This window comes from Protopterus annectens, chromosome 1.part0 (assembly GCF_019279795.1).
Source record: "Protopterus annectens isolate FY-2018-M chromosome 1.part0, PAN1.0, whole genome shotgun sequence".
NCBI lineage: Eukaryota > Metazoa > Chordata > Ceratodontiformes > Protopteridae > Protopterus > Protopterus annectens.
Window position 1 is genome coordinate 1,220,387,282 of NC_056725.1, and position 16,509 is coordinate 1,220,403,790.

Sequence of the window (16,509 nt, forward strand, 5' to 3'; positions counted from 1 at the left end):
AGGGTTTAAGTTAAGAGAGGAATGATTCATATACGCAGTGGGAGAGGGTTTAAGAGAGAAGGTGGGGGTAGGGGAGGACGGAATGGGCACATTAGAGGAAAGATTTGAATGGTTATGTTTCATAAGACTACTGAAAGAATTGATGAAGAAAGTGTTGAGCAGAGTGGTATCAAGGTCACAGCTATCTAGACTGGGACTAGTAGTAAGTTTACCAGGGTAAAGGAGCTTATTAATATTGTTCCAAAATATTTTGGGATTAGCATGAGGACTGTTGAGTGGTTTATAATAGCACTGCCTTTCGATCTAATCAATATGTTTCTTAGTAAGGTTCCGGAGTTCTCTATAAGTTTGAAGGTGGTGTGGTAGATTGCTTTTTCCAGTTCTCCCAGGCTTTGTCTTCTCTGTAACATGAAGTTATGAGTGGGTTGAGACAGTCAAGTGAGATTTAAGTCTTATTTTTCTGACTGGGGCCAGAGTGTTTAAAGTATTAAGGAAAATTTTATTGAATTGGGAGATGGCGTCATCAAGAGGAAGGTCGTACAAGAAGGTCCAGTTGAAGGAGGAGAGTATATTATTGAAAGTATCAGGATTGAAGTCAGAGAGTTTACAACAGTCTTTGTAAAGGTGGTGTCTGTGAAGTTAAGGAGAAGTTCTATAAACTAGGGTGGGAAGGTAGTCACTGACAGAGTCTAGAAGAGTACAGGAATTGTGGTAAAGGTCTGGGTTGAAGGTGAAGATTCAGTCAAGAGCTGTGCCAGTGTTAGAATTTTTATTATAGTGAGTGGGAGAAGTAATGAGCTGAGAGAAGCCGTATAGGTTGATGCATGTATGGGGAGAACATCACCCAGGATGATAGTCTTATAGGTGATGTTAACAGAGATCTAAGTGAGAAATTGTTCTAGAATAGGAATATTATTTCCAGTGGGAATGTAAATGTCAGCAAAGGTGATGTTAACAGAGATCTAAGTGAGAAATTGTTCTAGAATAGGAATATTATTTCCAGTGGGAATGTAAATGTCAGCAAAGGTGATGTTAACAGAGATCTAAGTGAGAAATTGTTCTAGAATAGGAATATTATTTCCAGTGGGAATGTAAATGTCAGCAATAGCAAGTTTTTTTTGCGTTTATTAAGTTTACAGTTTACTATAAGGATTTCAGCAAGGTACAAGGTATGAGTGGGGTGTGAGTAGAGGGTACAGTGAGAGTTGATTTGAGTACAGAATGGCTACAACTCTCCCTTTTTTAGACTGATGACAAGAGTCGGAAGCAATGGAAAAGTTGATGTTTGTATATCAGTGTACAGATATGGGAGAGTGGGTGTTGGCAAAGTTATAAGCAAGGGGTCATGACACGAGGTACCGAATGTTTCAGAACAGAGAAAGACAGTGAGTGCATTCGACAGGGGTTAGGACATCGTTATGAAAGAGAGAAGTAAAATAATTAAAGATGTAGGAAGACTAGGGAAAGCATTAGAACATGGAATAAAGGTGTATGCAGGGGAAGGAGACTGGAAAAGATGGGAGAGAGTGAGGGGATTGTATGAAGATGATTAGTAAGGTAGGGGGAGTTATACAGAAGATACGGTTCTAATGGAGAAGGTGGGGGTGGAGTATAGAATTGGGAGTATGGGGTGTGGTTAATTACGGTAGAGTATAAAGAAATGATAGTGGGGTGGGTCGGAATGGGGTAGGGTAGTGGAGAGGAGTGAGCTCGAGCAGGGCTAAACCTAAAAAGGTGGATCTGCAACAGAAACAAATCAGTGAGATCAGTAAGTATAGGCTAGTTAAAAGCGTGTGAGCACCGGTGGGACAGTGATATAGTAGAGTTGCACTTAGCAGCAGTGTAAGTAAAAGGAAGAGATCAGTGGCATCAGCAACAGTGCAGAAAAAAAGGTCTGAGTAGGCAACTTCAGAGGGGATAAGCAGTAGGTAGAGTCAATAAAATAAGAGTTGAGATGACAAGCTAGGGGAAAAAGGGTAGGTGGAGAGTAGGAGACAGGTGCGGTGATGTGCAGGCAGCTGTACATAGGCCGGTATAAGCAGGTAAATTATTGGGTTGCACGTACTTTAGCTTATAGGGAATTTGCAGGCCTAGTTGCTGGGGTAGAAATATATATGGTTATGTATATATTTTATATGTATATATATATATATATATATATATATATATATATATATATATATATATATATATATATACATACATACATACATATATATATATATATACACACACACACACACACACACACATATACACTCACACACACACATATATGATACATGGATGTACTTCTAAACATCGAAGTACACAAATCTTGAACAGCTAATAATTGATTCTGAAAGACTGAAAGTAGACATACTGAAAAAACAAATCCCCGATCCCTACTGTGTACAATCTAGCATGCACTTAACATAAGGTAGAAGCAATCAAACAAGTTTTGATCACTTCTGCCAGTGTTAAACACATTCAAGATTACAAATGTTTTACACACACACACAAACTCTCATGTAATTCATCTGTAATGACATCCCCTTGACTATTACTACACCATCTCACACCATGATCTTGAACTGTTGCTTGCTTTCCTGTATAGTCATTGTCAGCTATATGAACAGGTTTCTCCAATTTAGTCACACATACTCTTCTTACTGAGCTGGATGCATTTCACTCATTCTTCATTTTCCCCATCCTGGCAGCTCAGATTAAAGCTATGAGCTGTAAACCAACTGCTTCCTGTAATCCAAGCTACTAATCCCTCATCTTCCATTTGCCTACTATGTGACTGAGTATGTCACTTAAACACAAAATATTCCAGAGCAACTGGGCAATTTATCTAGACTGTTCAATGCTTTCCTTGACTGCATGCCTAGTAACTGCTTATGGCCCTATAAAATCTTTTTCAAAACATTATATACTTCCTCCTAGACTATCTCATGCCCTCCTCATTGAACAAGGTTGCTCAAGTCACTTAATACTCAGCTACTTTGTTTACCATTCAGAAGCCACACTACATTTAAATTATAAATTATAAAAAGAAAAATCCGTGGTATCCCGCGAAGTCTCAGAAAAACCCAGTATGGAGCCTATACTAGGTCAAAAACAAACCTAGCAGAAACTTCCCAGTGTGAAGGGTGTGAAGTTCACTCCATGAAATAATTTATGCATCTAGTTCACTAATAAAATTCAAACTATAAAATACTTACTACAAAATAATAAAATAGTAGGTAGTCCACAGCCGATTTAAAAATGGAACATCCTTTACTGAAACACACAAACAAGCAATCCTAGTTCAGTATAATGAAAAGCATTAAAGACATTAATTAATTTATATATAATCAGGTTACTTGGAACAAGGGAATGGTTGCAGAGGGTGGTTCTGTTTACAGCAATAAAAGCATTAAACTCATTTTAAATAATCTGATTATATATAACTTAATCAAATGTCTTTTAAATTGAATCTCTGATTTAAATATGTAATATTGATGTCACCTTTCCTTTAAAGCATTGCAATACACAGTTATAATATCTCAAATACCTATACAGGTTCTTCATGGAACCAGTAATAGAACAAATGTGCTGTATAGCTACCTATGATCACAAACTAACTCAGCTGGCACTACTTTACCATACAAGACTGCACTTGCCCACTTATGCAACTAACACATCACAACCAGACTAAAAACATTAATTCCTTTATGCTACACACATTACCAAAGCCTGTGAAAGACAAATCACTCAGTCATCCAGTCAGGTAGATAAATAGCACCATCCATGTAATCACCAGGCCCCGATATACACATGTACACTCTTCCTTTTCTGTCTTCACCACTATGCTCCTACTAGTTATCATCCATGTTTACAGGGCTCAAGCTGATTTTTGGGTAGTTATAGCATGTTAGTTATGGAATATGTTAATAAGGATAAAGATTTCCACTTCCTAGCTTCATTATCAGGTAACTTTATCAGTTTTTTCAATGTTGCCATCACCACTTGTAAACCTGCATGCCCTCTGTGGGAAAAAAAATCCTTCAATACAACTAGAAAAATCAAAAGTATCTTACTCTGCCCTCCTTGATCACTTCTGTAAATTGGAACCTATGTTCCAGTGTAACATCAGAAAATTCATGGTCTTTTAATATCTGTCAATCTTCCACAGCAGATCACCTTCTTGGCGGTCATAATTGTCTCAAGACTTTCTGCTTCTTGTATATTAAAACAAACTGTGCAAGAATCATTTCAAATTTACTGTATTTTGAGGCTGCCAAAGACAAAAGCAATAAGTATGCTCTTTTAATTGCCAGTAACTTCTTAGAAACACCATCCAGAGTGACATCAGTGTTTTAACAGTATGCACACATGCGGACCATCCTAGGGCATGCCATTCAACTTCAGATCCTACTTAAAGTTACCAGCTACACATCAATATCTGCTTAATACTCAAATGTCTCAACTGCTTTGTCATGTACATCATCTGATTTCTTCTTCATCTGCAGCAGCATGACGTCATATTGGTCTTTAAAGTTCCAACTCTCTCAGCTGCTGTACTTTTTTGTGTTTCCAAAGCATTTGGTACAATTCGCCACCATCTCTTTATCAACATAAAGTCCTGAGAGAGACCCACAAGAAACAAGCAGACTGGTTCAGGTATCCCTCAGGGAAATGTCCTTGTCCCTTTTTGTCCTTTTTTTCTGACAAATAGAGCTTGTTTGTCAGCAAGTTACTTTCTTTCAGTATGCTGATTATTCAGCTCTTCTCTCCTGAGCTATTGCTATGACAATTACAGAACTCCATTGATCTTCCACATCACATTGGCACAAGAAAAAATATTCCAGTCTCAATCTAAGGATTGAAAAGTCCAATTGGATGGTCTTCATCCATAAGAACTAACTGCTACTAGATTTTACTGGTACTGTACACTAAAAATCTTACTGTTTGTACAAATGGATTTCAATATTAAAATTACTTTAATGTCATACCTTGCTATGTTCTCTTGGAGATCCTGTTCCTGGACTTCCACTGAAAATTGGTCTTTACCACAACAAATAAAATGCATACATATATACGGACAAAATCACAAAAAGGCATACATATACAGGCCTTCCCAAAACTCAGCAATTATAAAGGCACAGATACTAATTTTGGCAAAAATTATACAGGTTAAATCTGTTTTCTCCCCTTTCCCAATTAAAAGTAACCCCAGAGTTGGTTTCTGTATAATAAGGAAGGTGTTGGGGAACTTCTGTCAAGGAGATTTGGCCCCCAAGAGAAAAAAACGTATGGTCAGCCCAACTTGTTTTCACCAAAAATCTTCACTCTAATACTCATTGCAGCATAGCATCACACACACACACACACACACACACACACACAAATGTATGTGTTGCATGTATCTGTATAAACACACACCTACTTATACATTATGCATGTGTGTGTGTATGAACATTTGTATATATAAATGCACACACACACCTACTTATACATCATGTATGTGTGAGTGTGCACTGCGTGGTGTGTGTGTGTGTGTGTGTGTGGGTGTGTGTGTGTGTGTATATGTTTATAGGTTAGTTCTAGGCTAATTGCCCCTTGTGGGCCATTTTAAGCCTAGCCAATTACCCCATATGAGAATCAAACCCAGCACGTTGTGTTTGCCAGGTAAACACCTTAACCGTTATGCCATCCTCCCACCCTCTATATATATATATATATATATATATATATATATATATATATATATATATAGATATATATACACACACACACACACACACACACACACACACACACACACACACACACACACACACACACACACACTCTATGTGCACATATACAAATATTTAAAATCCTAGAAAACACTGAAAAGAAGATACAAGTAAAACACCGGTTTACTATAAAATTCTACACACAAAGGTATTAGCCCATTTGGCTTCCAAGTGTCGGTACCTTTTACAGGCCTTACCTAGGCCCTACTTTCAGCTCCTTTTTTATACTATAGCAATTTACAATTCACTGTTTGCGATTTAGCTAACTGTTATAAGAATGTTCCCACACTCTCCATACATTCTGAGAACACAGTTAAAGGCATACAACGTATTCTATAACTAACCAGCTATAACTACCCCAAAAAATGGTTTTTGGAATGACAAAGATGGGTTTAGGCCACAGACAGCCCATAAGCATTTCTGTTGGCTAATCTGGGTCTGTGGGCAACAATGAACTAATAGAACCACATGGATGGTGTCCAGTAGCACATTTTTTGTACTGCTATCAGTTTAGCAAGCTGAAATCTCTGCCTATAAAATAGCATTTCAATACATAGAAGTAGATACTAGTAGTACATAGAGAACAGAGTTTTTACATGTAAAAGTTAGTAAGATACAACCTGGGGGATTAACTACAGACCTGTACAGAAAACCCAGCAGAAAAAAATTGCATCCTACACAAATCAAGTATGCACCCTAGACATGTCAGCAAGAATGTTCTCAATGGGCAGTTCTTGAGAATGAGCAGGATACATAACACAGATGATGGATTAAATGCAGCAGTCTCTATATTGAGGAAAGATTTCATGGATAGGGACTATAATCAAACTGAGACAGATGAAAGTGTCAGTCATATGTATGAAGTACGTAATAGTAGTGGCAAACCTTATTTTTCCCCATTCAACAGAAGGGAGCCCTAGTAATTCTAAGGCTAATGATGACAGAATTAGATTTCCAGTATCATACTCTAGTGATATTAAGTTATTTTGTAACATTTTTGAAAAAAACTGGAATATATTAACATCAATAACTGAACTAGACAATGTAATTGATACAGTACCACATTTCTCATTTATTAATAGAAAGTCACTTAAGAGGCAGTTTTCTTCAGGAATGACCAGCAAGAAATGCTCTAACAGAGTAGGCACCTTCCCATGCAGAAATTGTACAGCCTGCAAGTACATATATTCAGGCTCTTCTTTTTTGCACAGAAGTCAGAACTTTAAAGTTGAGGCCGACTTCTGTGCAGATTGTAAAACGCAGAATGTGGTCTATTTTAGTTTTTGTAAATACTGCGATGATTTTTATATCGGGAAGACAAACAGATGCCTTAAAGATAGAATCCTGGAACACATGAGGGACATTGTAAAAAATAAGGAAACTAGTGGACTGGCTAAGCATGTACAAGAAAAAGGGATGCACCATGTTTTTAACTTTTTTGTATTAGAGATTTATCAGAAAGCTTACAAACAGAAGAGGTTGAACAGAAGTGGATTATGAAACTGCAGGCTGATAAACCCCCTGGAATTAATGGTATGGTATCACTTAAACCTATTTTGAAAGCCAGACCATTGAAACATTTTAATGTGCCAAATTTGTTTTTATTAATATGTACTATTTATACATTTTACTAACAGTTGTACATTTTTTTAAATATTTTTAGTGTTTAAGTAATTAAAGCTTTCAGATAAATGCACGTTTCTAGGGCGGCCACGATGGTGCAGCGGTTAGCATTGCCGCCTCACAGCAAGAGGTTCTCCGGTTTGATCCTCGGCTAGGGTGCCTTCTGTGCGGAGTCTGCATGTCCTCCCTGTGGTCGCGTGGGTTTCCTCCGGGTGCTCCGGTTTCCTCCCACATCCCAAAGACATGCTGTAGGTGGATTGGACACACTAAATTGGCCCTAGGTGTGAGTGCGTGCATATGTGTGCCTTCTGTGGATGGTTGGGTGCCGGGCTGGCAACTCGATACTGTAAAACTCCACTGCCAATCATGAGCGGATGGTGATCCGCTGTGGCGACCCCTAACCGGGAAAAAGCAGAAAGACGAAGAAGAAGATAAATGCACTTTCCAATTTAGTTAGTACATTCTCCACTGTGATAGGCTGTCTTTTAATTTAAATTTGACTGTTCAGTAGTATGATTTAAGTCTGAAGAAGCCATGAATTTGGATCGAGAAAGTGCTAACTTCTCATTAAATTTTGTATGTTTGTTTTCTTCCTTCAGTCGTGGCTTGTTCATTATTTTGTTATTTTTCGCTTCAAGGTAAATACCGAGCGTTTACCCAGTATCTGTGCCTTTTTTATTAGTGCTGCATATGATGTATCATCTGTTGGAGTTAAAGTGAGGCATGTGAGATACAAAAATGATGTGGAAAGCAGCTTATTGAATAAAAGAGGATATGCAGATTTACTTTTTAAACAGATGTACTGCTGTTGCTTCACAAATAATTCTACTACAATGAGCAGGTGGCTTTCCAGAATTTTGTGCATTTCACTGCTCAGAGTGATTCTGAATTATTTTTCTGAGTACAGTATGCTGGGGTTATGCCATTGATGCTTCACTCAGCCAGTACAGCTGTACAGAGTTGTTGCACAAATAATTCTGGGATGGTGAACGGCTGCCAGGGTTCAATGTGCTGTGGCTATGTCTTTTGCTACTTTTCTCAAACAATGCAGCAGTCTGTACCAACTCAGACTAAAAAAATGGGATCTCTAGGATAGTGCAGTCTTGAAAGAAACACAAAACCTGAGAAGTAAAAATGCAGTGTACTACATTACTGGTGCTGTTATTTACCACTAACATTGGCAATTACACTGCGGGTAGCTTTGCCTTCTCATCAAATAAAAAAAATAAATAAAATAATAATAATAAAATAAAGTGTAACTATACTGCTCTTCACAGTTCTGACCAATAACCAAAGCTACTAACCTTGCTTTCATCATACAATATGCAGATGACAACACTCTCATCTGCACTGCACCTACCCTAAAACAACTACAAGACAATACTCAAAAATCTTTTACTGCCATCGAGTCTTTCTTAGAAAATACCAGTTCATCGTTAATCCTAACAAAACCAATGTTGTTCCCTAACCGATGACACAAAATAAACTCCCCCAACCATGACTTTACAATCACCTCATCCAGACTCTAATTAAACCCACCTCAGAATCCAAGCTTCTAGGTATCATTCTAGATGATAAGCTAAAATTTGACAAACACATACCTCATGCCATCAAAGGCCCACATTAAATTAGGTTCCCTTTACAGAACAAAACCTGTCTTAACAAACTCTTCCAGACAAGCTATTGCCAGGACCCACCTACTATCCACTTTACTCTATGCCTCCCCTAGATTTACTAACCTCAAAAAAATCAGACTTAAGCAAACTTGAATCATGCTTACCATAGGATAGCCACCTGCCCCACAGAACCCATCATTGTCTTGCTGTGAAACAACTCAAATGGCTAGAGCTGCCCAACCTACTAACACTAAACTAACTTACCATAACCCATTCCATACTTTACCTACCAGACAAATGTCCATCCCTACAGGACCTAGTACAAATCCACCTTAATAGCAGGACTCTACGATCCACAAATAAATTACTACTCGAAGTTACAAAATCCAACAACAGTTTTGGAGACTCACTATATTCAACTATGTAACTAAATCATGGAACTCCACCCCCACCCCACCCCCCACAAACAACACAGCAAACTTAATGCACTTCAAAAAAACTGCTCAAGTCCCACCTAAATGACAAGTGGTTAAACTCCTGCTCCTCAGCAAGTTGAACCAATTTCTCCCATCCTCACCCTCTCTCTTCCTATTCTCTACTTTCACTGTATCTCTACACTTACTGAATACCTTACTCTTATTCCTCATCCTCTCTCTCCCTACTCTCTACTTTCAATATATCCCCGTTTGCTTACTGATCCCATGTGATTGTAAATATAACAACATTAAGCATAATTTACAGCACCAAATAGGTGTGTCGAGACACTACACTACTCCATTGTATATTAAGCTGTTGTATCTCTGAGACACTACTCCACTGAATAATTTCTTGATACCAAGTGTAATTATCAAAATATGTGTTACTAAGTGATCCTGTTAGCCTTATTACTAACTTGAACTGTAATATGTTATTATGTTTATTTTATTTTATTGACATTTGTTAACCGGGTTTGTCCAACTGGGCTTGTGGCCCATTTTCAGTGGAGACCCGAGGAGAAAAGCTCCAGTAATACATTTTAAAACAAGTACAATTTTAAACAATATTGATATAATAGCAGTTATAGCAAAACTATTCACATATGTTGGGTTACATGCATAAAATTAAAGTTGCATTAAAAAGAAGCTAAGTAACAATTTTACATTGATATAGTTCAATAGATCAACAATAAACATTTTTTGTTTGTATAAAATTGTGCAAATGTATTGTAAACACATTGGAGACAGAGGTGTAATGAGGTACTAAGTATGGTCCTTTTGAGGGTACATAAAGGGAAGGAAGACTAGGTAGGGTCATGGCAAGGGCAGGTTCTGGAATTGAGAAAATAAGCTTTTAGATCATTTTTAAAGTGTGAGGTGTGTGAGATTGAACGTAAGTCAAGGGGAAGTTTGTTCCAAGCATGGGCAAGGGAGTGTTTGTACAGTAGTTTGCCTACTGACCTTTTTGGGTGGTAGATATCAAGTAATTGTTGGTTAGGAGTACGGAAGGTCCGGGATGGGATGTAGATTGAGTCTAAGGAAGATAGAGATGGACAGAAGGAGGGTTTATAAAGAATAGAGTGTAGCATATGAAATTGATAAGATAGCAGAAACTGGGGAAGTTCAAGTCACTGAAGAGAGTTTAAAGAAATGCAGTGGTGTGAGTTGTATGGGGAGTTAGTAATGAATCTGGCTATTTTATGGTAAGTCTGTTGCAGTTTGTTTACAGTGGAGGCCTGGATATTGGTAAGAACTGGGCCAGCGTATAAGATTTGTTACCATCATTTATCTGATTGTTTCACTATTGTTTAAGATACTGACTGTTATGTTGTTATGTGGAACTTTTCTCCCCAGGCCTCCTCTGGAAATGGGCAATTTTGCCCAGTCGGACTTCCCCGGTAAACAAATGTTAAATAAATAAACCTTGTGAACTACTACTGCTTACCTTTAAACATGTACAAGCCTACCTTCTCATTACATCATAAAAAGACTGGTCAGTTCCTTTTAACAACAGATGTTGCTGCACATTGCTGACCACAATACTCTACATAATAAGGAACAAATTCTCTTTTTAGGTTGAAATTTGCAGATTAAATAATTTATTCTGCCTTATAACTACCTTAACAATGCCAATTTCCCTTATCATTATTTAGTTATTTATTAACCAGGTTAAGAGCCACTAGGAACAGATGCCTCTTTTTAGGTTGAAATTTGCAGATTAAATAATTTATTCTGCCTTATAACTACCTTAACAATGCCAATTTCCCTTATCATTATTTAGTTATTTATTAACCAGGTTAAGAGCCACTAGGAACAGATGCCTCTTTTAAGTGGGTGATTTGCCAGCACCTATTTAATATAAGACAGCTCCCCACTTAGAGAAAGTTTGCAACTTTCTATCTTTAGGATTTGGACCATGGCTCTCAACCTCTTGGTACAAAAAATCTGGACAAACCCCAAAATAATGGGAGACAAAGCCTCATAAAGAGGGACTTTTAAATACTGACCTTATAAACTTAGAAAGTTACTAGAATAAATGGTTTACCATGCACTTTCTGAAGTATGCAAACTCTGAAACTCAAACAGCTCATATTATTTAATGTATTCAAACCTTACTGATTTGCCACAGAAATCCAGAAAAATCAGAAATTTAATAAAGAAGAGACCAAAAATATGAGGCAAAAATCAAGACATTCTGCTAAAATCTGAATAGTTGACAGTAGGGTTACCACCTGTCCCACTTTGCACGCAGTTGTGTCCTGTGAAAAAATAAAAATGTCCCAAGATTTTAGGGCAAAAATATTTCCTAAGTTTTCTTTAATAGCTGCATAAAACAATTATTTTTTTTATGTGAAATACGTAAATGTTATATGAAATAGCATAAGCAAATCAAATGCTGCAAGAATAAGCTTTTATTTCGCCAAAAAAAATTAAGTTCTGTCCTTTATACTGGTCATGGGTATGTTTTGACCTACAAAATCTGACATTTCTACAAAAAAAAAATCCCACTTTGGGCATTTGAAAAGGAGGCAACCATAGCTGACAGGTAAGATTTGGCCGCTTTTTAAGAATTGATACTTCTTATATTTCCACAGGGAAAAAATATATACATATATAATTAAACTATTATTATTACATTCCACATGAAATCCAATCACTTCAGTCATAAATTTTATAACTGGCAGTACAAAATTCTGATACAATAATCCTGGACTGGGAAGAGATTTTAAATAATGTTAATTTCTTTCTATTCAGTGTCAATTCTGTTACTGCTAACCAGTGTAGGGCATCGGTCCACTTTACGAGGGACAGTCCCTCTTTAGGCAGTTGTGTCCCGCATAAAATGGAAAAAAAATGGCAAAGCTCATGAGGTTTTAGGACAAAATTATTTCCTATATTTTATGTAATAGTTGCATAAAACAGTTATGCTGTATCTGAAACACCTAAATGTTATAAGAAATAGAATAATCAACTAAAATGCCACAAGAATAAGCTTTTATTTAGCCAAAAAAGTGAAGTCCTGTCCTTTGTACTGGCCGTGGGTATGTTTCTCCCTGCAAAATCTGGCGTTTGTACCACAAATGTCCCACTTTGGGCATTTGAAAAGGTGGCAACCCTAAACCAGTGGAAATAAAAGGATCTTCGCGAGATCAGTCAGCTCACTACACTATAGAACCATTTGTTACACATAAACATTTATACAGATTAACAAACTGCTTCTTATACAACCGGCTAATAAACAACTGTAAAGCAGGACGACAAATACAACCACTTGAAGAGACCGCGTTAACCAAAGTAAAAACAAACTTACTTGGTAGAGTCACGTTGAATGTAAGCTATTCTACGGAGATGTTTTGGTGTTACACTTGCATGGAATACACAAACCTCGTGCCTCTGTTGCCCAATCATATATCGAATAATCCGTCCGCTTCTCTTACAGGCCCCCCATTTCCTTAACGTTTTGAAAGTTTAATGTTTTATTGCTGTAAGGCAACGCATAGAATTGGATATTAATTTTTTTACGGAAAAACGTTTAGAATACTTGAAGGAAAACATTTGCCTTTTACTATCGTTATCAAGTCTGTATTAGAACATTTCTCTCTGAAGGAGTAGAGTACCCGTTAGTGTAATGCTGCACACATCAAGAGTATTTCTGTTACTAGTCTGTTTTGAGCGGCGCTGGTGTAGCACGTCTTTCAACTATATGTGATTGTAGCTCAAAATAGTTTCAGTATATAGCTCGTACTCAAGTTTTATTAAAGTGTAGTATCCCTCTGTATCTATTAATAAGCCCCGACCATTGCCTTCCTCAATGTACAGATGACACACCAACCCTATTCGTCCTCTTGACATAAACAAAATGCCAAAGCGTTCCCATAAATGTCCCACGCATTATAGTATTACATTAGAACTTAATAAAAATAACACAAAAAACATTACCATGGTTACTCACCACCATATAAAAGCCAAATTATTTAAAAATCAACCCATCTATAGTAACATGGTTAGCAAATTGGATAGGTTCATAGGTTTATACTAGGCTATCTGCCCTAAGGCATTTATAAGCCTAGCCCAAATTTTTGTGGCTTACGCCACCCCTTATATGAAAAAATACTGTGCCCATTAGTTTGTTGTGCCTCTGTCCAGCAGTGACACAGAGATGATTCCCGGGGTAAACCTACGATCTCCCATCCACAGGTCTAGATTTCTGTTGAACAGAGTCAGCGAGGTGCTCTGCCTCACATGGACCGGGATTTTATTCCACAGCATAGGGAGTCTCTGAGTGATAAATCTATCCCTCCAGCACGTCCTATTTATATCCGTGCTAAGGTTTAAGTCGCTTGCTCTAGTGGTTTTGGTGGATTTGGATTTTTTGAGGTGGAGCATGTCCATTAATTCCGGGTTGGACATGGGCTTGTATGTCAGGCACATGTCACCTCTGAGCAGACGGTATGCGACTGAATAGAGCTGGAGTTTCTTCAATCTGGCAGCATATGACAGATTTTGGAGTCCCTTTATCCTTTTGGTGAGGAACTTTTGGGGTCTCTCCAATTGCTGCAGATGTCGGGTGAGATACATCCCGAATGGGGCATTGTACTCGATCATTGGTCTGATAAGTGAAGAGTACAGGGAACAATAACCTCACTAGATCTGGATGTGAATCCTTCATGATCAGGTGGGCAATGTAGAAGGTCTTTCTAACCACTTTAGCAATGTGAGTGTCAAAAGAAAGGCCACTGTCAACCTGGGTCCCCAGGTCCCTGATAACCTCTTCTGTGCTTAGTGGATTGCCACCTATATGGTAGCTTGGGGTTACCTTGTTTTTCCCGAAGGGTATGACTATACATTTTTGGCGTTTAACTTCAGGCCATGGCTCTGGCACCAGCTATCTGTTTCCGTGAGTCCCTTCTGAAGGATATCCGTGTCTGATGCACTTTCCACTATGGCCCAGTTTGCAGTCATCTGCAAACTTTGTCAGCCAAAGTCCTCCTATGTTGGCCTGTACTTCTGAGAAGTAGATGCCAAACAATAGGGGCCAAGGACCGAGCCCTGTGGGACACCACTTGTGACCGGCTTGGAGTCTGACACAGCGCCAGCAACTCTAACCCTGTGGGTTCTGTCCTTAAGCCAGTTTGCAACCCATCTTGTGACATATGGGTTTACATTTAAGCTGGTAAGTTTTTCTACAATACCCGAGTGGGGTATTGTGTCGAAAGCCTTTGCAAGGTCAAGGTAGGCTGTATGGACTGCCTTTCCTCATCAATGGCCTTGGTGACTGTTTCAAGAAGTCGACCAAGTTCAAAAGGCATGATCTTCCCTTGACAAAGCCAAACTGGGTCGGGTCCAATGTCTGCAAGTCCCCTATATCTTTGTTTATGAGCTCCATTATGATCCTCTCCATAGCTTTGCAGACTAGACTTGTTAAGCTTATGGGGCGGTAATTACCAGGGTCCGTGAGGCGCCGCCTTTGTGGAGTGGGACTACAGTTGCCGTCGCCACTCCTTGGGCACGTATCCTGTGGTAAGGCTGAGATTAAACAGCTGCCTTATGTGCGGGTTTAATTCCTCATTTAGCTCGTGTAGCACACAGCCGGGACACCATCCGGTCCCATTGATGCTGTGTTTTTAGCTTTAGAGAGTGCAGCTTTCACCTGCGCATTTGAGATGTCCGGGAGGCTACACTCGGCTGGGATAGTTATCTCTCCTTTAGGGGAGAGGGGTGAAGTTTGCACTGAACCTGTCTGCCAGTATGTTGGCAATGTCTGTGGGTTCAGTGATTTTTGTATCATTTTGGACTAATTCTGAGCATATCTGGGAGTTTCCACCCAGGTTCCTAACATAGCTGAAAAAGGCCTTATGATTGTCCTTTGAATCCATGGCAATTTTTCTCTCAAAATTGGCCTTAGTTGATTTTATGAGTGCTCGTATTTTTTTACTAATAATGATCAGGGGTGACTTCCCTTTTATGGATTTTGTTCTGTCATGTAATAGCTTTCTCCTCTTATTGTAAAGTTTGTTAATGGCTGGGGTCCACCAGACTGGACGTTTGCCCTTTGTGGAAAGAGTCTTGGTTTTATTTGGGATTGCCTGATCCATGCAGTCCTGGAGGTGTTCATAGAAGGCATTTGTAAGGGCTTCCGCAGCTTGGGTTGTGGTTTCCACTGGCTCAGGGGCCTTGAAGGATACCACACCAGTCTTGAGTAGTGTGAAGTTTGCTTTAGATAAGTTCTTCACTATGGTCTTTTTTGTTTGGGGTGGGGGCGGGATGTGGATTTCCAGTGAGATTAGTTTATGATCAGATCTCACCAATGAGGGATATACTTCCGGTGTGGAGCATTTTGTCCCCATGTTTGTGACAATGAGATCTAGTATATTTTCTCCTCTCGTGGGAACAGTGACTAGCTGTTCCATGGCATTTGAATTTATGAACTCCAGGAACTGTTGGGCTAGAAAGTTAGGGCTTGAGTAATGTTCCCAGTCTATATTCGGGTAGTTTAAGTCACCCAATATGATGGTGTTTGGAGATACATTTATACCCTCCAGTGTCTTCAGGAAGGCTGTGTGGGGTTCCTGAGTTTGAGAGGGTGGCCTGTAGCATGCTACAATTTGTAGAGCAGTTTTGCCTATGGTTAGTTGCACCTGGATGGTCTCTCAAGCTTCGTGCGTTGCCACCAACCTGGAGGTGTGGGTATCCTTTATGAATATGGATACACCCTCCTTTTGTGGTGTGGTCCGGGTTTTGGGGCCGGAACGCATGATATGAGGTAAAACCTAATAGTGCCGGCGTGCTCTCAGGAGCCTTGAACCAGGTTTCAGTTACAGCACAGACATCGATGTTCTCCATACTGAGAAGGGCCTCGAGTGCGTGCATTTTGAGATTTAGACTTCTGGCATTGAGCAGCATTACCCTCAGTTTCTTCCCATTTTTGTTTTCTAGGGTGGTAGGTTTAGAATTTGAGCCTTGCCTAAAAAGGCACTATGGGGTGGCAAGAGCCTTAGCCAATATCCGGAATCCCAGGGTGACAGGTGC

At 38.9% G+C, this 16,509-nt stretch overlaps 1 protein-coding gene across 1 annotated transcript in view; it reads right to left on the reverse strand.

Annotated features, from left to right (window-relative positions):
- GEMIN8 (gem nuclear organelle associated protein 8) overlaps positions 1-12,965 on the reverse strand; it is a 283,211-nt gene extending 270,246 nt beyond the window's left edge. Inside the window, exon 1 of the mRNA XM_044065740.1 lies at positions 12,791-12,965. Coding sequence (XP_043921675.1) covers positions 12,791-12,888 — 98 coding nt within the window. The 5' untranslated portion in view covers positions 12,889-12,965. The remainder of the gene's footprint in view (positions 1-12,790) is intronic.
- Between the last annotated feature and the right edge of the window lie 3,544 nt (positions 12,966-16,509).